The 25,188-nt window shown below is 40.6% G+C and overlaps 1 protein-coding gene and 1 non-coding gene across 4 annotated transcripts in view; both read left to right on the forward strand.

Moving 5' to 3' along the window:
- Nucleotides 1-25,188, forward strand: part of LOC119721164 (EH domain-binding protein 1-like) — a 75,270-nt gene that overhangs the window by 25,722 nt on the left and 24,360 nt on the right. For all 3 annotated transcript variants that reach the window (XM_038191031.1, XM_038191030.1, XM_038191032.1), the window contains exons 5-12: nt 191-247; nt 860-1,041; nt 4,699-4,916; nt 10,177-10,429; nt 12,002-12,260; nt 12,734-12,900; nt 14,663-14,711; nt 15,061-15,684. In XM_038191031.1, the coding sequence (XP_038046959.1) occupies nt 191-247; nt 860-1,041; nt 4,699-4,916; nt 10,177-10,429; nt 12,002-12,260; nt 12,734-12,900; nt 14,663-14,711; nt 15,061-15,684 (1,809 nt within the window). The remainder of the gene's footprint in view (nt 1-190; nt 248-859; nt 1,042-4,698; nt 4,917-10,176; nt 10,430-12,001; nt 12,261-12,733; nt 12,901-14,662; nt 14,712-15,060; nt 15,685-25,188) is intronic.
- Trnat-ggu lies at nt 1,683-1,755 on the forward strand. The gene has a single exon. It is a non-coding gene; the product is annotated as a tRNA-Thr (tRNA).

Raw genomic sequence — 25,188 nt, forward strand, 5'->3', positions numbered from 1 at the left:
ACTGTTTTGGACTCCATTGTGTTTGTTATAGCGACACTCTACTCTCAAGCATGGCTCACAGACATCCATGCACTATCCAGTACCACTTGTTAATTTGTGTCATCGACGAGTGCCATTCTTTAAGAAACTTGTCTCAGTTGCCCCTATAGCAATAATGATTTGTCGTTTTGTTTTTCGTGGTATTCCACAGGAAAACAGACCTGACGCACCTTTTGAAGACAAGGAATGGACGTTTATCATAGAGGATGTAAGTGTTGAGAAAAAGTTTCGTTATTAAACTGAATAAGCCATCAATTTTATATGAGGGGGAAATCAGTGGTAGCATCGAAAAAGGAAAGTAAAGTCTGTCCGAGTCATTATGGCCCATCAGGCCAGCATTGCATCTCCATTTCACTGGCACGAAATGACTCAGAATATTTGTATTCCCCCCCCCCCATCCCCAGATGGGATACCGGTCCATCGCAGCTTACTCCCCAGCTAATGCCGGTACCCATTTGTACTCCTGGGTGGAAAGGGGTAGGTTGGGGTGAAGTGGCTTGCCCAAGGACACAACATATGACCAGCGGCTGAATTCGAATCCCTGACCCTGCGATCACGAGTCACGAACAAAAGCACTTGGCCACAGTCCCCCATGTACTATTCCTTCCTGTACATCAGTAGCAATGCCCCTTGAAACTTCAGCAACAAATAACATGCCACTTACTTGCCCACAGTGGAGGATTTGAAAGATTTAGAAGGTTTCATGTAAAAAATACCTTGGAGTTAAGAGAGAAAGTACTTTAACTTTACGTCACAAGAACATCTTGCACTCCTCTTCATTTTTTTTCACTTCCTGTTTTTTTTCTTTTTATCCCCCTAGGAAGCTAAGAAAGGCAAGCGCCGTGCTCTCTGCCAGTTCACCATCAACATGAAGGATTTTGCCAGTCTGGTTCCGGCCCAGGCGCAGAGGAAGTTCACGCTGCGGCCCATCAGCAAGAAGTGCATCTCGGCCACCATGACACTCACCATCTCCTGCATGTTGCTACGGGAGGGATCGGCAACGTAAGTCCACAGTGACGTCAGTTTCAGTACATTGGTTTTTTTTTTTATTTATTCACTACGCTTCAAAACAATCAAGTCTGCACACAAGGACATCAGGCAGATTCGTACTTAGATGTATTTTCCATGTTCTTTTCGAGTTTCATCCCGAAAATAGATTCCTTTTCTAAATTGTTCTTTTTCTCGCCAATACAAACGTTACTCACTTTTTAATGCGACGTCGACCGAAAAAAAAATCAGCCCATGTTTAGTTATTTGAATTATTACTTTACAATTTCGAATTATTGGCTGCCAGACAATAATGCCCGTTCTTGTGGGTTAGGCTGGTTCCCTCCCCACAATCAGTATCGATAATGTACGGACAAGGAGGTTTACAGACTTCCTAAAAAAGGCAAAAAAATTTGTTGAAGAGCGCGGGGAATGCAACTTTAATATGAATGAGAAGCCGGTTTGTTAATGGTTAAGTCCATAAATGTTGGGTCCAAAAGTGTGACATTTTTGTGTCCCTGTTGCACCTGATTTGTTAAATTTGTCACACAAAGTACCGGTACCATTAAAATTGACTTCAAATGGGGTTTATGGCTTCTGAATAGCGCCCATTGAACAAAGACAGTGACAAATTGGTGAATTGCCAACATACATAGGGCTGGATAGTTCAGTTGGTAGAGCACCGGAACGGTAATCCGGAGGTCGCAGGTTCAAACCCTGCTCCAGGCAATTTTTTTTTTTTTCAACTTTTTGAAAAATTGAAAAATGTTTAAACAAATCTAGTCAGTTACCCTTATTCGAAGATTCCCTTTGTGGTTTACTTGAATATTTTTTTTATTTGTTTGGCTAATACTTTGCTTTACATAATCACAGTCATAATAAATCATAATCTTTAGATAGAAGGCATTAAAGAATGTGTCCTGAATTAACATAATGTTACATCAGATGTAACAGGGACACACACACAGAAAAAAGTTGACCCCAACTTTATCGAATGACCCACATCAGGAATCATTCATGCAGCCAAATATGCCAGAGTTAATCGCACGAATAGTTGCCACGATGTCACAAATTCCACTTGCACAAACTATGAAATTCAAAATCTGCACAAACTTTGGAATTTTAAGCACAGTGATTGCGAAAGGAAGCCAATTTTGGCAAAAGTAAGAAAAAAATCCAACTGTTAAGTGATAACATTAAAAGATCTTTCACCCAGCTCCAATCAGACTCAATGTCGATCTTTTGAACTTATTTCTAAGGTGTCGGGATGGTGGACATTAGTTGCCCTGATCGCCAGAAACTTAAAAAAAAACTGAGACATTTCTGTAGTTTCCTCATTCTTAGCCTGTCACTGTTTCATTGATTTTGTACCTGTTCCACTAGTTTTGTTCTGTAAAGTTTCATTGTCATATTCTCTTTATTATTTTTTGTTGTATGAAATCTTTGCCGAATAAATATTAATAATAATGATATTTACTAATGCTATAATAGGGCCACTTTCCCATAGACTTGTGCGCAAACCTAAACTGTCGCCTAACCCCAGTTTGCCTAATCCTTTTTTCACGAAATTCGGTATTTAGGTTAATTGGACGACGAGGAATCGATCTGGATGGGTCGCAACAGTAAAATTTCTTGTCCGAAGGGTCGTTTCAACAATAGGGCGACACCAAATTGTCGCCCCAATAGGGTGTGTTGTGTCGCCCTAATCGAGACGACATTTAAGAACTCTGTCGCCCTTTTGCAGCAATTCTAAATTTAATAATAATAATTTCTCCGTCGTTTTTTCAAAACAAGGAAAAAGGAGTTGATGAAAGAAAAAATTGGCGTGAATCGTAATCAGGGGTCTAAAAGTAGTCATAATCCACCAATCAAGTGGTGCTGTCAATTGACGTCCATTGTAGCAATTTTGGACAGCCTTCGAAGGCACCCTCTCACACACAAAGCACATTGTATCTGACCGCCAAAAGTGCATCTGAGACACGCTGTAAAAAAAAAAAACCTTGCAGCACCGTTCTTAAAAATTCCACAGTAATCTGTAACGGCCGAGAGTTTCATATAACCTTGGCGGTACTTATCAGCTTAGAACTCTTGGCCACAAAAAGAAAAGAAAAAAGAAGAAGAAAAAAAATTTTGATGGAACATGAGTATGTCTGTTTAACATGGGGAGCCTGCTGTTCAGCGTTGTAACTATATGCACAATAGGGGTGCGTGGGGACCGGGGAAGGCCGTGCATTGTGTGAATGGACGCTGTACTCTCAAGGCTACCAGGAACTCAATCTTTAAGGAGTCTTCATTTAGCAAGGAAATGTTTAAGTTCTGTTTATTCTGGGTACAAGCCTGTTGCTTTTAATAAACGGCACTATCCTACACACTTTCAATGCAGCAGTACATAAGAATGACAGCAAATACTATATACACTGTACATGTGCATGTGTGTTGTCTGCTAATGAACAGATTAACAGGTTTTGGGGGTTCTGCTTCTGGTTGTTACTGCGCAAACTCCTCCTAAGTGGTTATCTCGCACAGGGGGGGGGGGATGGGAGATAAGTTATGTGAGGCGTTTTGGCAAAATGAGACAGAACTGGGCAGAGGTGGAAATGAGGTATTGCGGGCACATGTATTAGGAAAGAGAATAAAATTCTCCTTACGATTCTGTTTTTCAATCAGAAACTCCATTGACAAGTTAGGGCTGTTTAAAGTTTGCATTTATTGACTTGTAAAAATAGTAAAACGCTGAGAAAAGGCTTTTAAACTTTCGAGTTTGAAGTTGTGAAAATGAAGGATGCCAATTGTGTTTCCTTGAAAACACTTCATAAGATCATCGTGATGTAACTTGTTACTTGTAAATGTATCAAAGTTTTGATTCTTTGTGCTGTTCAACTTTGGTTAATATAAAAAAAATCTTAGAAATGACCATATTGCATTCAAGATTTGCAATGTATACAAAATCCCCCAAAATTGTATTTCTTTGAGGGCTCTAAAAAATTCCATCAAAAGTCATTGAAGTCTGGTATCTGCTACTATAGACCATTATCATGTTGCGGCCATCTTGATTTTTTCCCATTCAATTCAACGTAACCAAAGCGAGGCTGGAAGGAAAGAAAGTCTGGTTCCTTTTTGCACAACAAAAATTACCATTCAGTACTGTTATTAGATACAGGGAACATGACTGAAATGGCTGCAGCATGATAAAGGTCTATTTGAAACTGAAACCAGCCATCCCTGGCAAGCCCTGTGGTGAAGTGTCAGGACATCGCAAGGTGCGCTATCAAGCAAGAGGTCATGGGTTCCAGTCTCACCCGAGCAAGATTATGAAGAAAAAATATCAGTACTTGAAATTATGTCAATGATGGGGAAACACAAAGTGAACTGTTTGTACTTAGTTCTTAAGTCCTACTTCAAACTAGGTTTTGCCCTTCACTGATGTTTAAACATTGTAAACTCAGTGTGTTACCTCCCGAGTGAAAGTTGGAAAAAATCACTCGGGTGGGACTCGAACCCACGACCTCCTGCTTTCTAGTGCAGATGTCTTACCACTCGACCACTGAGCTAACGGGATCGGTTGGCTGGTTCGAATCTGATGTACATAGCAGTCCTTCTACTTGTTGTCTTGTTGTGGGTAATCCCATATAGTCATTGACAGTCTGGTTCCCGTGTTTTTTTGTTGTGCAGTGACGATGACATGCAGAGTCTGGCCTCCATACTGTCCTACCAGCAGCCGGACATCGCCGACTTGGACGATTTTGACGATGAGGACGAAGACTTTGACCGAGAGCTGACGTCGGCCAAGATCTCGGAGCTGGCCAGCCGCTACAAGTTGGAGCTGCTGAACGAGGACGAGGAAGATCCTTTCTGTTTGTCCGAAGAGGCCTTTGCAGAGGTCGATGATGGTAAGAGAGATTTTGAACATTCTAAAGGTCGAATCCAGGGTTCGAATCCCTCTTTGGTCATTTTGGAGATGGCCAGCCACTACTTGCTGGATGACGAAGATCCCTTCTGTCTATCCTAAGAGGCCTTTGCGGAGGTTGACGATGGTAATACAAATCTTGAACATTCTGAAGGTCAGAGGTTTGAATCATACTTTGGTCAAATTCAAGAAATAACGGAGGATTTTGCAATGGTAATACAAATCTTGAATATTCTGAAGGTCAGTGGTTCGAATCATACTTTGGTCAAATTCAAGAAATAACGGAGGATTTTGCAATGGTAATACAAATCTTGAACATTCTGAAGGTCAGAGGTTCGAATCATACTTTGGTCAAATTCAAGAAATAACGGAGGATTTTGCAATGGTAATACAGATCTTGAATATTCTGAAGGTCAGAGGTTCGAATCATACTTTGGTCAAATTAAAAAAATAACGGAGTTTTTTGCAGGATTGAGGCTATATGCAATTTTTACATGGAGGCGTTGCAGGATTTTGGTACCATCCTAGCAGAAATGCCTAGGAAGTTAGGGTTAAGAACACGTGCGGCATGCGCGTTGATATGGCGCGTGGACGCGACGCGACCTCAAAAATGGCTTCTAATTTTATTTTTTTGTTCATGAGAATTACACTATATCTTCATCTTATTTTGGAGAGTTTTATGTGGAGCCTCCACTAGCCTAACTATAATACTCCCAGTTGAACGAGTTCGTACAAATCTTTAAAAATCTTTTAGAAAGCTGCATCTTGAGCAGAGGGTTATGTCATTCCTCCTAAAACTAAAATAAATTCACAATGAGATCTCTGTGATATGCATTGTCTCAGATATATCAATAGATTCAGTATTGATTGAGGTGGCTTTCAATGTTGATATTTATAATCTTCTAACGGCACAAAAACCGCATGAAAAGAGCTTGCGTGTCTTAAGCAGTGTAAAGCCCTTACCTTAAGCCCGGCTTACGGGAAAAACCACATTCCTGACGCCTGACATCATACCTTGAGGTAGACAAAAGGAAGAACTTATCGAAAACCACATTCCTGAAGCTTGACATCATAACTTGAGATGGACAAATGGGAGAATCTGAACCCCCCCCCATACTAACGAAGTGATCTGATTGGACAATAAAGTAAAGAGGCCTGACCAATCATGAGACATGTACCATCTGGTGTGCTGTAATCATAGCAGCTTGTTGACACAGCTGATTGAGTTAATTCAGAGTGATCGATCTTCAGAGAACCCTTCAGATTTCTGTTAAATTGTCAAACCTGAAAATGACAGTCACTTGGCCCCCCCCCACAAAAAATGTAGCAGCGTTTTGGATCTTTATTCAAAGCAGAATAAGCAGCTAACACTGATTAGTAAATTCCTCACATTCTCATTCAGATTTAGTATTATCAACAAAGCATAATCGATAAAACGTCTGATGCTTTTTTTTTAGTAAGAGCAGTACATGTAAGTGCACTTTTAAGACCTTTTGCAAAGTAATCCAGGTGTCTGTATGTCTTTTTTTGTCTGTGTCCATCTGTTTATGTCTGTGTTGGTCTGTCGTTTGGTCTGTCTATCCATTTTGATAGCAGTGGTCACCTCTACTCCCATAGTGGACTGTTAGTGTACTGTTAGGCCAAAAAAAAATAGATATACGGTCTCTGGTCAGACCAAAGTTCCGGAATTGACGCGAGGATGCGGCTGTTTCTTTCTTTTTTCCCCTTTTTTTTCTTTTTCTTCAAGCTTGGATTGTACAGACAAGGTGGGGTACTATTTTGCTTTTTTTGTGTCCTCATGTACATTGGTGTCCTCCATAATTTGCCTTGGTGCTCTCGATCATTTGCCTTGGTGCAATTTCCCATTCCTTGGTGCTCTTTGGTAAAAAAAAATTGAGGAGGTGCGGCAATAGAGGGCGCTGTTGGAGCTACCGCGGAACATTTTGGGGAAAAAAAAGATTGACGCGCCTGATTAAAACGACGTGCGCGCTGACCAGAGACCGACTTATTTTTTTTTTTGGCCTTAGTGTTAGTTGTTTAAAATATGTTTTGTGGACAGTATGTTTCAGTTTACCCTTGTGGGGATTCATATGTTAATAACCCTCCTATGCAAACACACATTCTGTACAAAGTTGTCCTTTCAGTCAAAATCAACCAAGTGACTGTTTTGAACAGTTACAAGCTCCCTGCCTACATAAAGCAGGATTGACTGGCTGTGACTGTTTATGTAACTTGGTACAGCTTTGCTTTGACTGTAGGTTATTGATGAGCCAGCTGTGCCTACCACTAGCCTGCTTGTCTGTTGACTGAATTTGACTAGTCAGAGTTCTTGCGTGAAATATGATCAGACTGTTGGTGACTAACCTAGGTGTAAAAGGCATGGCAGTGGAAGAAGATTGATTTTCTGACTGTCTGTGACTGTTCAGACAGCAGAAGGGTTAACATTTCGATGAAATGCTATCAACTTGGAATAAACTGTTATCAGTCTGTCCAGTAAATGTTGGCTTTTTTTAGGCTGACCAAAGCTTTCTTTGAATGATTGCTTTTATCCAAGAAAACCATTCAAAAATCAAATTTATACTTGTAAAGATTGATTTTATCCAAGAAAACCATTCAACAATCAAATGTATACTTGTAAAGATAAAGAAGGCTGATTATTTTCAAAACCAATAGTCTGAAAATGTTGTCATTTTCTAATGTATAGATTGGATCATTTTGTTCAGAATGCAGAAAACCATGAAAGAGTTTTGTTCAGCTAAGGACGAAGTGAGCTAATCATTAGGGCCTTGAGTAATGCGAATGGGTTGGCTGCTGGCAACAGTAACCTACGCTATGCAGCTGGAAGAATATAAAAGAAAGTGTCATTTTGGTTTGAAATCTACTACAAATTAGTCGGCGTTTTGAAGGACGTAATGATTAGTGGCCATTGAGGGTTTTCGTTTTTTTGATTTCTAATTAATTCTCACCACTAGTGTTCGGCCCCAAACTCCTGATCCACCTCAAGTTTCTTTCTTTCGTTTCTTTTTTTTCCACTCCTTGTTAATGCCTACTTCTGTCGCAATTACCGAGTGTGCCTTTTCAAAAACCATAGAAGTGCTCAAAGACAAGAAGGAGAACATCTCTCCAGGCACTTTCATCCATCAAATGAATATAAAGAAGAGGAGAGAAAGAGAACAGGTTTTTGGGGGTTTTTTTTGCCGAGGGGGGCTTATGTAATGCTCCCCAGGCTCTTCCCTTATTATCGCTGGGATTTTCTGGAGATTTTCGGGCTGAGCGCACAAAGGAGTGGCATTCATCCCAGCCAACTTAACAAGGCGAACATCCAGTGCCACAATGGCGACAGGGAGGACGGATTCTAGCTTTGTTTCTTGACTGGAGAAGTCTCTTTTGTCCCCCTATCCTTAGATAAATCCCTTCTGCCGGAGCGTCACCCCCCCCCCCCCCAAAAAAAAAAGTTTCCATGCCATGTGTGGAAGCCAAGGGACAATTGCCTACACCCCCTTGCTCCTATCTCCCCCCCCCCCCCCTTGCCCGTGTCCCATTTCTGCGCTGACGGGCTACTAAGCTCCAACACGTACCTCCTTTAGATGGGCCAACCGCAGTTACCCAATTGGCTACTTTCGGATTTGGAGCATTAAGATTTTGATCCCCTAGTTTTTTTCTTTCGCTGATGTAGTAACAGTGCAAACTACAGGCTTCCAATCAATACACTAATCTGTTCAACCAAGTGAAAGGGAAAGACCTTTGGTTTTGGGGGTTTTTTTTGGGGGGGGGGACGGGGGAACTGTTACATGTATGTCCAAACATGAGCTGTGCAATCCGTTCAACAGCGAGATTTGCTGCAAGCTCAGCGGGGCTCAAATCTGACATGCAACTTAATAATGAGAAATGTACTTTTGTCTTCTTTAATTCTGTTTAATCATAAGATTAATTTCTGCAAAGATTTCTGCAAATGTTACACCCTTACTAACTGGCCAATGTGGGGGAGTGTGGACTAGCGGTTGGGGTTCATGGCTCATGATCAGAGGGCCAGGGGTTTGAATCCTGCTGCTGGCCATATGTGAGGGGTTCTGGCAATATGAGGCGAAAGTGGGCACAGGCCGAAGCGGGGGAAAATGCAATTGGGTTTTGTTTTTTCATTTCTTTTTTATTTAATGACATTTGTAATCTTTGATATTTCCACTACACACATTTTGAAGAAATGATATAAGAATCATGGAATAAAAGAGTTTTATAAAATGAAAAACATTGGCATCTTTCATTTTCGTTAATTTGAATCTCAAAACTTTTTAGGCCTTATTCTCAGTGTTTTACTTTTTTGACAAGTCGATAAATGCGAACTTAAAACAGCCATAAGTTGTCAACGGTATGTCCGATTCAAGTGCAACAAATAGCTTTGTAAGGAGAATTTGATTCTTTTCCCAAATACTTGCTGAACCATTATTTCGACCTCTGCCTAGTTCTGTCTCATTTTGTCAGAATCTTCACATATGTTGTGTCCTTGGGCAAGCCACTTCACCCCCACTTGCCTCCCTCCATCTAGGAATATAAATGGATACCAGTATTAGCTGGGGAGTAACCTGCGATGGACTAGCATCCCATGTAGGGGAAATGGAAATGTTCTCAGTTGAATCATGCCAAGGAAACCAGCCCTTTAAAACGTCAGCCCTTTTCACATTAGAGCCTCTCAACCCGGGTTGAACTCAACCCTGGGCGAACCCAGTGCCGCCCCGGGTTGAGTTTTTTATTTTTCAACCCCGCGTTCACCCTGCATCGTTTCACACTTGTTTCATGCAAATCAAGCTTATCATGCTCAGTTACTACTATTTTGGACCTTGGCAAGAATTTCAACCCGGGTTGAAAATCTCAACCCTGGTCTGGAGCAGGGTTGAGTTCAACCCGGGGAGAAATCAATCTCAGGGTTGATGCAGGGTTGAAATTCTTCAAGTGTGAACCGATTAGGGACAATATTGGCTCGTGATAGACTTTACTTTTTCGTTCCTTAACTGGAATAGTGGATGCGATGTACTTGCCTCAAACCTCGAAAATCCTCCGACACCCTCTCTCCACCTTGGAGTATAAATGAGTACCAGCTGGGGAGCAATGTGAGGTCAGATACATCCTTGACAACTTTTGCTTGCAATATCCAATGCAGAGGATAAACGCCGGCCTGATGGGCCATATTGGCTCATGACAGAGTTAACTTGACTACACTTTTTTGTTGGTTTATTTGTGACCTGCAGACCCTTTCAAGAAGTGCGGCGGCAGCCAGCGGCACAGTCATAGTGATGTTTCCTTCTCCAGCGACGCAGCCAACCCCTTTGACGAGGCTGACCCGGACCCGGACCTGAATCTGACCAGCGGTCAGTCCAGAGGTCCTAGCTTCAACGCCAAGGAGCCCGTGAGCGCCCAGGGCAGCGTCATCCCACCAAGCGTGCCTGAGGAGAACAACGTCATGTTTGATGAGGCGCTTGGAGAACAGGGAGACTCCGATGAGTGAGTAACACCCTGTTTCAGTATGGTGTACAAACCAAAAGTACTATTAGGAGTGACTCAGGTCTTAGATTTGAGTCGCAAACCTGCCAACTTCACGTGTTGATTTTCCATTGACTCTGGAGCCATTCAGAAAAAGAACGATTGTCACTCAGGATGTCATGTTTACACATACCGGTAAAAATAATGTTTAAATGAAAAAACTCTACATCCTTTTAAACAAAACCTGCATTAGGCAAAAAAAAGTCCCCAGTGTCTGGTCTGTGCCCGCATCGCCGTAGTCATGCACGTCTGCAAAATTAGTCAAATTTCAGTGTAAGATGAAGTCTCAAAACTGCCAAACTCACTGGACTGGAATCCTGCTGCTGTTGCACAATTTTAACGTGTTTTTAGATAGGGTTACGATCGAGTATAAGCTTTATTTGGCCTCTTTGGGCTCCCATATATTTTGCAGTAAATTTAGTCGGGCACCAATTGCAGACGGTGTTGTAATTTTGTAATTGTGCGTCTGGATGCCAGACTGAGAGAGCGATGGTCGTGTATCTGGAAGCTGTAAATGCTTTTTAATTAGCGCAATATGTAACGGAGAAGACTAATGACCAGCCTGGCAGCACATGCACGATGTCGATGTCACTGACGTCTGACGTTACTGTTTTCTTTGATTTTTCTCTTGACTTGCCAAATTTCCCGAAGAATATTCGTGTCGGTCGAGATCGCAGGTGGGTGCAGAATTCTCAAGCCTTATGGTCTTACTGAGGTCACCTCAAGCTCCACCCTGAAGGATATTTTTGAGAGTTTTAAGGGGATCAAAACGTCATCTGCAAATAGTCCGACATTTGAAGAAGAAATAAGAAGGAGGAAAAAAAAACCTGTGTCGTTGCACCACTTTGGGGGCAAGCTCCATACCAGAAACCGGAGACTTTTTTGGGGGCCTTATACAAAAAAGTGACTTTATGATTACTTGAAATGCCCTTAAAGTTACACGTGCATTTCACAAAGAATCAAGGATTCCTTTAAAATCCAATTAATTTGATTGAATGTGAAAGATATTTATTATTATTGCTTCCAACCACTTAATCTGAATGGTGCTCATTTTTGTCTGTACAGTGTATTATAGACTGTATCTCAAAATACGGCCGTGCAACAATGGTTTGGTGCTGGAGGGTCACATGTAAACCCTGTAAGGTTTGCTTAAAACTGCAGTTGTAAAATGAAATTACTGTGATTTTTTAAAAGTATTTTGAACAAACAACAGACTTTTCATTCTATTCAGAAGGAGGAATCTTGCATCGGAACTTAAGTGCCACGCAACAGTGGAAACCGGCAACCAGAATTAGAAGTTTTTACTGCGATGGTGTCACGCTCACGCGCATGCTGCACACGTTCTTAAAGACGGTATTGGTATTCCTATTGGTTGAAGGAGCGCGGAGTGCATGTGTATTACCTGAACACAACTCGCGCGAGCCTTGCGCCACCGCAGAAAATGGCTGCTTCCGGATTTGTCTGTAGCAAGTTAATGTCCTTCAATGTGATTAAATGAAGTATTACATTCACGTTTTAATCATCCATCTGTAGGAATTCCCCGACGGAAGGCCACCGTTACAGGAAACGGAAAGCCCCGGCACCGCCCTCCGCCAGCCCGAATGCCCTTGCCCAGCTGTTCCAAAGCCAAGCCGTGGGTAGCAACCAGATGCGAGCGGATGGCGACACCAGCCGCACCAATGCCTTGGAGTTCAAGAAAGTCGGTGCACCGGTGAAAAGCGAAGGGGTGGTGAGGGAAGAGCAGGAGACCAGTCGACAGACCCCCGTCGTAAAGACGGTTAACCCCAACGTGGTGAGGAACATAAATTAACTTATTGGTGTTCCAAGGCTCATTTTTCAAGGTTCATTTTTCAAGGTTCATTTATTTTTCCACAGCATCAAATCAATACATAACAGAAAATAATTACAAGTAATACAACAAAAGTGATATTTTCAAGACACTGCAGAGGGCCCATTAAGAAGCAGAGCTTTTAAGCTTGGGCCCCAGACAGGCATGCTCATTGAGCCCAGACCAAGAGAAAGGAAGTAACTTACAATGAACAATATTGAATCGCCTTCACAGGTGTTGGTTTCACATAACCTTCAACTTATTTGAAAAATTTATTAAATTATTTATAATTTACATTTGGGTTTCCTTTTTTGTTGTTGATACACCCTGTATTTGGTTCGCTGTAATTTTTGACACTGTACACACTTTTTGACACTGATAGCTCGTGAAGAAAAAAAATCTCAAGCTTACTCTGGTGGGATTTTTTGTCTCTACAGCTAAGCCCAAAGAAAACCAACAAGAACACGCCCAGTCAGGAGCTCCTGGAGTGGTGTAAAGAGAACACAAAAGGCTACCAGGGAGTCCGGGTCACCAACCTGACAACGTCCTGGCGGAACGGCTTGGCGTTTTGCGCCATCATCCACAAGTTCCGGTCCGATCTCCTGTAGGTATTCTTTTAGTGCTGTACGATTATTACCCCTCTCCGTCGGGCCATGGGACCAGTTTTCTGCAGCAGCTCGAGAGCAGCGCAATCTTGCCTGTACTCTCATAGTTTCTATGTTATTCTTTAGCCCTTTTCACACTAGAGCCTCTCAACCTGGGTTGAACTCAACCCTGGGAGAACCCAGTGCCGCCCTGGGTTGAGTTTTTGATTTTCAACCCCGCGTTCAACCCTGCATCGTTTCACACTTGTTTCATGCAAATCAAGCTTATCATGCTCAGTTACTACCGTTTTGAACCCTGGCAAGAATTTCAACCCGGTTGAAAATCTCGACCCAGGTCTGGAGCAGGGTTGAGTTCAACCCGGGGCGAAATCAATCTGGGGGTTGACGCAGGGTTAACAGGGTTGAAATTCTTCAACCCTGCGTCAACCCCGAGATTTGTCTAGTGTGCAAAGGGCTTATGTGTTAATTTTGTTATTGCCTATTATGCACTAGCTGCTATCTTACCCTGGTTGTGGATCATTCACACGTATCCAAAAGTCTGGGTTATTATCATTTTCTGTGCGGAATAGTCTGATGTCTTTGCTGTATGGAAAATTTAAGATTTAATTTTGGAGTACAGTGGAACATCGCTATAACGAACATCGTGGGATCCACAGAAATTGTTCGTAATAGCGATCGTTCGGTATAGCGATTTTCACACATTTTTGGCGCCCTCTTTTTATCATTGTTATTGTGTAGTTGCATTTACAAACCACAGGCGGAGTCGCCAAACTTGTCCATTAATATTTTCAATTCCGTAGCAGAAATTCACCAAATACGCCCTGGGTAGTTACTGAAAGACGACTTCGAACACGTGCGGTTATTGAATAATGTAATTACACAGTTTTTAATAATAGCCATTTGTCGCTCTTCTGTTGACATTTCCAACAACAATGTTCGGTACGTTTTGTACACAAAACTTGGGAGCCAAGGACGATGTTCGGTATAGCCGAATGTTCGGTATAGCGGTGTTCGGTATAGCGGCGTTCCACTGTACTACATCTGGGGTACTGGACTGAAGTGGAACCCTACAATGTCAGATCAAGAAAACAAATGATTTTTCAAGGTGTTAAGGGACACTTACAACCGTCAAACCTCTATTATTACACCTAAAATGAGGGGAGAAGTATTCGGGATGAATATGAATTGACCCCAAAATTCACATTCACCTTTAAATAAAGGTACTACACATTCAAAATGAAATTGTCAAGAACGCAATGCAAATCCATTTCTTGGCAATATGGTGACCAGTCAGAATAGGAGAAGATTTGCATGTATGGCTGTGAGACTTCTTAAATCATTAACCCTCCTATGCAAACATACGTTCTGTGCTAAGTTGTCCTATCGGTCAAAATCAGTCAAGTGACTGTTGTCAACAGTTAAGAGCTCCCAGCCTACAAAAAGCAGGATTGATTGGCTGTGACTGTTTATGTAACTTGGTACAGCCAAGCTTTGACTGTAGGTGATTGATAAGCCAGCTGTGCCTATCACTTGCCTACTTTTGTCACTTGACTGAATATGACTAATCACAGTGCTTGCTTGAAATATGATCTGACTGTTGGTGACTAGCCTGTGTAAAAGGCATGGCAGGGGAAGAGGATTGATATTTTGACTGTCTGTGACTGTTCAGACGGTAGGAGGGTTAATATAAATAAACTTGTTTTATCATGAATTTTTCAGTGACTTCTAGTTTGTCTTTTTTGTCTCTGCTGCTCTCTGTAGAGATTTTTCGTCTCTGTCCCCGCATGACATCAAGGAAAACAACTTAAAGGTATGGGACTCCATGTTTTGATTCCAAAAATTGAGGGAAGACCAACCGTGGTTTTGATTAGAAAAGCACAGTGTCAGTGTAGAGCTTGTGTCAAATTTGCTTCAGTCGTGAGATGATATTTGAATGTCACTTTAATTAAGAAAAAAATTCTCCTTTATACTTAAAATTGTATCTATGAAAGGCAAGACCTAATATTAAAAGTTCCGCTGTACTGTAACAGTTGAAATCACTGCCAAGAATCGGGCATTGATCTGTCTACTTTTGATTGCATCGTGATAGTTTGAATTTGAACAGTCTTGAATTTTCCAGTAAATCTCATTGACTGATGTTTTCTGGTTTTTGCCTGCAGGCTTTCGAGGCCGCTGCCTCCATGGGAATCCCCAAGCTCCTAGATCCCAAGGACATGGTCCTGCTGGCCGTCCCGGACAAGCTAGCCGTCATGACCTACCTCTTCCAGATCCGGGCCCACTTCACGGGCCAGCAGATGGAGCTCCAGCGCATCGGCGACACGGCCAAGAAGAGCACCTACGTGGTGGGCAAGTCCAGCACGGACACGGCGCTCAGCGCCGAGGTGTTCCAGCAAGAAGCTCTCAGCGCCCGGGAGAAGCCCACAAAAGTCCCCCGGGTCGACGACGGGGTGGACGGCACGGTGACTGTTAACGGAACGGGGGGCTCCACGCCCACGAGTGACACAGGGAGCACCACCCCGGTCAATCAGAGTCCCAAAAAATCGGCCAGTCGCCGGTCGTCATCGGGTAGTAGACACTCGTCCGAAGGTGACGATGCGAGTAACGATAAACTCGGAGAGGCCGAGAACGGCTCTCAAAAGGAGACAGACTCAGAAGCAATGAGAGAGGACGAGGTTAGTGAACTCAAAAGCCACTCGAGGCAGAGTAGCGTGGACTCGGACTTGTCGCCGGAAACCAGGGTGGATGTATCGGAAGATGGGACGGAAGATGAAGAGATTAACACGGTAAGAACCCACTCGGCTCCAGGATCTTTTCATGTTTGTGTTGTATACAAATACAACATGGTTTGAGGGGAAAAAGTGCAAATAACTGGTTGTGAGGCGTTGGCGGATTTTGGCTTTCTTGCATCGTAAAGCAGAGGGGGTTTCTCCAAAATAAACGATACTGTCTGCTTTTTTCATTGCACCCCATACATATTAAGCTTGATTGAGTTCTAATGATTTCTATTCTACAACATTTGTTTTAAATGTACAGTCCATCATTTGTAATTGGTGCATTTTGTTCGTTTGAAGCAACAAAAGTGCTCAAAATGTAAAGAAGGGTGCTGAACAACTAACCTGTATATATATTTCAAGAAAAACAACGATCTAGGACGTCGATTTGCGTGTTCGTCGTGTCAACGCTTGTTCGTTCTTCGCCGAATAAAAAAACAAACTGCTAACAGAAATTTCCGACGGTGCATCTTAAGACGCACTGTTGGAAAGGCCTTCTTTCATTGATTACTTCAAAATGACAGCTTGCCAGAAAGAATATTTTCACAGGGAGTTTAGTTCCCTTACTATCTTTCAACCAATTATGTTTTCAACAATAATTACGTCTGCAAATGATGGACTGTAGTTTTAAAAGTAGCCCTGGCAACTTCAATCTCAATTTGTAGGTATTTAGGCATTTGGACATATCCGTTATCTTTAACCCTATCCACCCCGACCCTTTAAAATCCAACCGCATGTTTTGTTGGAATCTGTTGGAGGGAGGACTGCACCAGTAAACTGAATATGCTTTACATGGGGTCAAGTGTAACCACCATAATCAGAATCTCCAACAATTTGGGTGTTGAGTTTACCATATGGTGCTGGATTTTGCAAGAGTGAGGAAGGTTCCTAGTAAATCGTTCAAGAGGATTAGGTTAAATAGAACAGGTAAAAGAGTGTTGATATCGTATCAAAGTTATCTCACAATCTACCCTATTACACATGTATGAATACACGAACCGTGCACACTGTTAGATTTTGGCAGATTCAAAGTATTTCCTTTAAGGTGTTTGGTTAAGTCAGGGTTAAAGCCATGTACATGTATGATCATTTGCAAAGGAAAAGTACCTACCGATTTAATGACAAAAACCATGCTCAAAGTAAAGATAGGACTGGTATCAAACACCCTGTGAAATTATTCCGCCTGAGATGGTGTCACTTGGAAAAAATCAAATTTTTGAGGTGGTTTCAAAACAGTTTGTCCGCAGGCACACTTTTTATGTTATTTTACGTTAGCAACAGAATCCGGTTACGAGACCCAAAAAGTTGTGCATAAGTTTTTATCTGTTTTTCTCACAATGTGTAGTATGCACTGGGCTGAAAATCCAACAGTTTAGTTGTTATACACCCTACTTTAGATTGCAATCAAGTTTGTTGCTTCAAATTAAGAAAAATGAACACGACCTTAGTTTATGTATGGCAGCACTGCGCATTGTGATTTGGATACTGTATGTTGACCCATTGAGAAAAGTTACATACTGGCGTACAAGTGTGGATATTTAATAATCACCCTGAAGAGACTCAATTTTACTCTTTGCTCTTTTCACATTTTTTTAAAACCTACAACCAAAACAGTTTACAATAGATTAACCCTAACCATTCCAATTCCATCAAAATCCACCCCCCCCCTCCCCATTTTGATGGATTTTGGGGACTTGGTCCAGAAGGCCTGGCGTGACTAAAAATTGATGGAGTATGATGGACTTGGGCCTAATGGCCTGAAGCAGTGCTAGGGGTATCCAATTGATTTTGCCTCTAGCTTCCTGTACTGCTATTGTGATAAAAGCCATGTGTAGCAAGTCCATGACTGTGTCAATCAGTGGTGAATTCCATACATGTATGTCATGTACAGTTTTGTATTGGACGCACAGTGATTGATGGATTTTGATGGACTTGGTCCAGTTCCTAATAAAAGACACTAAGGAGTTAGGGTTAAAGGTTCTAAGTTGAGATTCTTAAAGTGTTTTGTTTTCAAGATGATACTGAAGGTTTTGAATAGAAAGCAGGCAGCTTTGGTGATATAGCGAAACATCTTTAGTCAGTGGTTGAGTACACTGTCAGTGGGTAATTTATATATAGGCTACTGCAGAAAACGTTTGTTTCACAAAATCACTCTTGGAGGAAGAATACATTAAAGATGAAGTCCATCATTTGTAATTTGTGCATTTTGTTCATTTGAAGCAACAAAAGTGCTCAAAATCTAAAGAAGGGTACTGAACAACTAACCTGATGAAGTTTCAGCTCAGCTTCAGCTGTATATTCCGAGAAAAACAGCATTCTAGGATCTCAATTTCAAATCAAAAGTTGCTGAATCATGTTTTGAATTGGGCCTGAATTCAGCGTCCGAGACACGTTCTCGCCGAGCCGAATGCAGCTACCCGATGTCGCGCACTGATCTGACGAATTATAGCAACCGGGGGTGCGTGTGCGTCGTGCCAATGCTTGCGCCCGCTTCGCCGAATAACAAAACAAACTACTAATTTAAATTTTCCTACGGTGCGCCTTAAGACGCACTGTTGGAAAGGCCTTCTTTGGTTGATTACTTCAAAATGATAGCTTGCCAGAAAGATTAATTTCACAGGGAGTTTAGTCCACTTACTATCTTTCAACCAAGTATGTTTTTCAACAATAATACGTCAGTTCCTTTTCGGATGGCTGCAAATGATGGACTATAGCTTGAAATAGGGCATCCAGAATTACAAAATCATCGATGTCAGGTTTAACAGGGACAGGACAAAAGTGGACCTCAAATTTATAGAATGACCCATTTAATGTGCATGTATGTACCATCAACATTATAAGTTGGCTGTATCGTCTTACAAGATAAACCCATTGCCTACCCTGATGCTTAGAAATTAAGACAGAAAATCCAAAGACTGTGCATGTGCCAATGATTTAGAAATCCAATTACCAAAGAAAAAGCTCTTTAATTTAAGTAGGGCTTTCTTTTCATAAATCTGCTTATTGGTTGATACTTCAATTACTTGTATGTAAGCTTCTTGAACATCAGAAGAAGTGTTGATAGCGTATTTAAGGACAGCCTTTGAGTCATGTTAGCAGTTGTTGTACATGCACAGGACCGGTAGGTGGAACTGCTACATTTTGTGTGACTCTTTTTTTTTAAATTTTATTGTGAGGATTAATTTCTGGAGAACCTGAAGAAGATACATGTAGGTAGGTGGTTTTTGCAGTAGAGCATACATGTATGTCAGAGTCATATGTCAAAAATGTCAAATTTTCAAACTTGATTTTCAAGAAAAGTTTGCTTGTGTCATTAACAGTATTAACCCCAACTCCCTACTGAGTTTTACGAAGAACAGTACCAAGTCTGCCAAAATCCATCACTGACTCTGCTTCACGTAATGCTTACAGGACCAAATCCGCCGAAATCCACCACAAATCCACCACTGCTATAGGTGGATTTTGATGAACTTGGTTGGCTGGCTTGCCTACCAAAATCCCCCCAAATGGAGGATGGATTTTGATGGGGTTAGGAAGGTTAGGGTTAGTATACTTTGTGCTAAGATGTTCTTATAGAAAGCTGTGACTTCCCTTCCTTAACTTACACTGGCAATATTGAGACTTTTAAGCATGATGTTGTGCAGGGTTTCCCCAGTAAAATTGATATCTGTTCTGTGGTTCAACCAGTTTGGAATATGTTTTGTAGAGGGGGAGAGTGGATATGGGTCATTCCACCGGGTTGGGGAACAATGTGTGTAATATGACCATATTAAAAGAAAAGCATGAATGCCTTGCTAGCAGTTGCTCTACATAATATTTGTTGTTGGGTGTTTTACTACTGCAGAAAGTTTGAAATCATTTCAATGTATTTTGCCAAAAATATGAGCAAAAATGTCATTTCGGACAAAACTTTTTTCGGTTAAATTTCTGTGAAACATTACCCAAATTCTCTTTACGTACTTCTTACTATACATGCAACACAATAAGAAAAGCTTTTGTTATGGTAGTCAGGTATCAAATGGAGCAGAAATGTTAGCTTGGTTGTGGACGTAACATTGACACGGTGTCAACCCCAAATGTCACACTTCCATTGAGTGATTTTGACTCTGGGCAATTCCACGGTAACGGAAGGACGTTTTCACTCATTAAACAAAATTTCAAATGTGTGTATCACAGACACTGTTCATAGTTACAGCAAACAAATGTCACCATTGTATTGCTATAATGCTACCTTCAATTTCCACACTTTTGGGGGGCATGAATGCCTCCCGTTTATGAATTATGAATATTAATGAGGTCGGTAACGGAAGGACGGTAAAACGGACAAGGGTTTTCCAACTTACTTGCGTTTTGCGTAAACTCTGTGAATTTTATGGGGCAATTATATTTTAAAGGTAGGAAATGGAATCCCTGAAGCTTTATCTATACTATACCACCTTTCATTTGACTTTAAGTGTTTCGGTAATATAATTACAATGTTTTAAGTGGATTATAATTTGGTAACGGAAGGACGGTAACGGAAGGACAAAAGGTTTACTCAATTATAGCATGAACAAAATGTGAATTTACACTAATTATACAAGTGAAACAAATTGCTGAAATGTGTAAATGAATGTGAAATCAACAATATGCAGACCTGGCATAAATAATTATACCCAAAAAACTATTGAGATAAAGATAGAAGCCTGCTAATTAATGATAACAAAAGAAAAATGAAAACAACCAAAATCACATCATTCACGAACACAAGACAACTACAGAAATGAACTTCAAACCCATCACCTCAATCCTTTAAAGTTTAAATACACAGTATTTGAGCACTTGACTATATTGGTTACTTGTTCACCAACAACTTTTAATAATAATACCGGTAGGTTCAGTGGTTTACCTAAAGAGTGGGGGGGGGGGACACCAGCCTACATGTACAAGGTAAAAACATCTACCGGTAGAACTGATGGCTTCAGAATCATTATACTTTTAGGTGTTGCTTTTAATTGAATTCTAAATTCGATGTTTGAAATCAAATTACAATGATTTAGAGTAGTAACAATTAACTTGTAAACATCCAAACTGAAGTTGTTAACTTGGGCATAATTTGTCAAAGATTGCACCTCACATGTCTTACACATGTAAATTGAATGAAAGTGCCCCAAAGTACCGGTACTTTCTGCCATCTCATTTTTGACTTAATTTGTTTCTGGAATGGCTTCACAGAAATTGTATCTTTCTCTATTGTCCATGAATGCTGATGGCAGCAACTTTATGATTTGATTTTCTTCAACAACTCCATACATGTACAAGTACTGGTACATCGGCATATATGTACATGTACATTGTACATGTTGTACATGCCTGTGCCATCCTTTGTAATAAACACCTTGCCCTGCTTATCCCGCTTTTGTGAAGGTGGGTCACATGAATGTCCTTTCAATGCTCATTATACATGCATGTATTTGCAGTGATTTTCATTTTTCAAAAATGAGTACAAATGTCGTAACATTTGATAAAAATACAATTTGTCCTTCCGTTACCGTCCTTCCGTTACCAATTTGGTAACGGAAGGACGTGATTTAATTAATTGTAATTACAAAACGAGAAGTACAGCAGTGTCAGTTATAATGTCATTTTGAAGGCCTACCTAAACTTGCTTTGCACAATAACTTTCAATGCATTCATACTGCAAGTTTTAAAAATAAATTAAAAATATGTATTTTTTCGGTAACGGAAGGACATTTTCGAAGGCTGAAATATTAGAAGTCACTGAAGCGAAACAAATTACGCAAAACATTAAAAACAAGTTTCAGTCAGTTTTTCAAGGCCAATACTTTCTCATGACAGAAACTGATGGCATTAGTACATATTTTTGTGTGTGTATTGGTAGAATACTTTCATATCACTATTAATCACATTTTTAGGATTAAAACAGGATTATTATGTAATCCTATTTTTTGTTACCGAAATGTAACAAAAGTAAAATTCCGACTTCAAATCTTGAAAATATAGACTTTTAGCTTTCATTAGATGCCAAATTTGTTTAAGTCACATGTATTTGAATTTTTTGGTGTCATGTCCACTTTGGTGTGGAATTGCCCCTCTGTTACATCCACATTAACCCTAACCGACCTGAATCCTCCAAAATCCTTTTTGCAAATTGGAGGAATTTGCAGGATTGAGGTTACATGGCAAAAGTGCGTTGCTGATTTCGGAGTATGCACTGTGTCAAGGTCTCGGGCCGGACCTTGTGTTGTTTATGCTCAGCCATGCATAAATTTAGTCCTTGATTATACTTGAAATCCTCCGCACTGCTCCAGGATGTCACTGCCTCTGCCTCAGCCTATTGACAGACATACCCGGAGGATTTTGCAGGATTCAGGCAGTGGTCATCCCTCCATGGACCATATTCAAGAAATAACGGAGGAATTTGCAGGATTGAGGCTATATGCTATTTTTCCATGAGGCCAATTGGAGGATTTTGCAGGATTGAGGCTACATCCTAGCAAAAAGGCCTAGGGAGTTAGGGTTAAGGTATTGTTTCTGCTATATTTGAACCCTGACTATACCAAAACAAAAGCTTTTCTTGGTGCATTGGGTGTCCAGTTATAAATATGCAATGTCAGTTTGGGTAATATTTTACTTACGTGTAAAATATGGCCCAAAAAAGAATATTTGGATGTAACATTGACACGGTGTCAATGTTATGTCCGAATTAATACATTTTTGCTCATATTTTTGTCGAAGTACATTCAAATGATTTCAAACTTTCTCAAGTATTGAAACACCCTAAGACAAATTTCATTAGATTAGATTAGATTAGAAATTTATTGTCCGCATCATAAAAATACAGAAATTTAGTTTCCATTGGCTCATTTAAATATAAAACTACAATTCGATAAAACAATAACTTATCCACAAAATTTACACAAAATTTAAATATGAGTAAAATTCCAAAATTTAAAACTACAAGTAAAAATACAGAGTCTGAAAAATGAACTGGGGAACCTGCAGCAAACATACAAAAAGGAATACCCCTATTAACGAACAGCCAAAGTGTTAAATAAATGAATGTTGGGAACAAAGGATTGCCTGTATCGGGTAAGGTTTGTGCGAGGAACACAGAGTCTGAAACCAGATCTTTTTAAAAAACAAAACAATCAAAAAGTGGATGAGGTGGATCTGACAGAAAGAAATGAACTTTAGATATTGCACGTTCCAAAAAGATTTTGTCGTATGTTGGCAAGGTGAGACCGACAGAGCGCTGAGCCATTTTACGAATGCGCTCAAACCTGTCCTTATTTTTCTGTGAAAGTGAACCAAATACACTAACTATGTCAAAAGTGACAGTGCTCTGGATTATAGACTGATAAAATAGACGTAAAATCGTCTTATCGACATTGAACTGTTTAAGCTTACGAAGGAAAAACATCCGTTGCATGGCCTTGCTAAAAACTACCTGAGTGTTTTTGTTCCAGTTTTAGTTTCTCATCAATAACAGTCCCAAGGTATTTGTACTCATTAACCCTCTCTATTACGCTGTTATTTATATAAACAGGTTCATGAACTCCAGTGTTGTGACGAAAATCTACAATCATCTCTTTAGTTTTCTTAACATTAATAGTCAAAAAATGACGATCACACCAATCCACAAACTTTGCTACCTCCGATATATAACAGAGTGGATCATCCTTTAAGTACCGGTAGCCTGTAATAACCGTGTCATCTGCATATTTGATTATGCTACAGTTGGAACTTGAACAAAGACAATCACTTGTATAAAAAGAAAATAACAGCGGTGAGATGACACACCCTTGAGGGGCACCTGTGTTGATTATCCTAACCTTAGAAATAACGTCTCCAATTTTTACCCACTGTGGCCTGTTCAATAAAAAATTATGAATCCACTGTACTATTTTCGGTGACACATTCATTTGCATAAGTTTTTCTATTAGAATGTGAGGTTGTATTGTATTGAAGGCACTAGAAAAGTCTATGAACAATGACCTAGCATAAGATTTTGGTTTGTCCAAGTGACTGTACAGTTTATGAAGATAAAGTAGTACCCCGTCATCAACCCCTCTATTGCTCTGGTATGTAAAAACTCCCTCGGGTATTAAAATGAATGAGCACAATTACTTTTGTACTGTCAAATATATACCGGTACATGTGGGTCATTTGATAAAATTTATGGGGAACACATTGTTCCTGTCCTTGTACTGTAATTTGACATTTGAATATCATTAAGAATGACTTCTATTATTTGTTGGGTAGGTACCAGTTCATGTAGTTAGCTATTTATAATCACTCTTGGAGGACAACTGCATAAATTAAGGAGTGCGTTAGAATTAATCATAGATGTCGGATGTAACAAGGACAGGAAAAACAGCGGGCCCCAAATTTATAGAATGACCCATGTGTGATTGAAATTCCTTCACTTACCCTGGTACTTTTAAGTACAAGTACAAAATGAGAGTAAGCACATCTGTACATGTATGTATTTCTTTGGGAAAAAAAATATGGTAAACAATCAAAAAAGGCCTTTTATCGTCTCACCTTCCCTTCATTCAAATGAACATAGGTCTACAGTAAGCGGAAACGAGTCCAATCAAACATGGGTAGGCAATGGAGTGGAGTGCTGTGGCCTTGTGGTTGAGGGCATCGGATTTGTGGTCTGCGGGTAAAGCTGCAGGTTGTGGGTTCGAGTCCAGCCTGGGTCATGGTGCGCGTGCCCTTGGGCAAGGCACTTTGTCACTCATTGCTTCTCTCCACCCAGGAGTAAATGGGTACCTGTGAGGGCAGAGATGGTTATTGTGATTGAATTACATGTAGCTTCCTTGTGCCTAACAGGCAGCATCAAGCTGTATACTCCCAGGGAGCTGAGATGGTATTTGGAATGTTTCATGGGCCCAATGAGCAGGGGTAATAAATGATGTAGCGCCTTGAGCACCAGTCCTGGTGGATACGAGCGCTTTATAAAAAGTCACTTTTATTCATGCATCCTGTTCACACAAAAATACATGTACACCAGTATTTACAATAGTCAGCTTTAGATTTTTGGATTTTACCCGTGTAGAGCACCGAACCTATGTGGAAGCCGTGTTGGGTTCTTGCTAGTGTCAAAGGAGTTCCTGAAATTAGATTTTGGACCGGGGTCCAAAATGAGATTTTGGATGGTGTGGAAAGGCCCTAGAAAGTGTGGTGGCTGACTAATAATGTCACCCTTTGTCCAGTCTTTACAAGACCTAGTGGTTAACATTCGTTAGGCAAGGCACTTAACCCCTACCTGCCCTCTCTCCATCCAAATATAAGTGGGTATGTGCGTTATTTTATAAATTAGGGGTCCAAAGTGGGACATTGCATTAAAAGGGCTCGAAAACTTGAAGTTATTTTAAGTATGGTCACTGTTGCTTTTCATATTTTGAGATGTATTTACTTCCGTCAGGATGGTTAAGTGCAAGCCTTTTCAATAAAAAGGCGATCCTTAATAACTTCATGTCATCTGAAATATTAAAAACATGAGGT

This window comes from Patiria miniata, unplaced genomic scaffold (assembly GCF_015706575.1).
Source record: "Patiria miniata isolate m_02_andy unplaced genomic scaffold, ASM1570657v1 HiC_scaffold_13, whole genome shotgun sequence".
In the NCBI taxonomy this organism is placed as follows: domain Eukaryota; kingdom Metazoa; phylum Echinodermata; class Asteroidea; order Valvatida; family Asterinidae; genus Patiria; species Patiria miniata.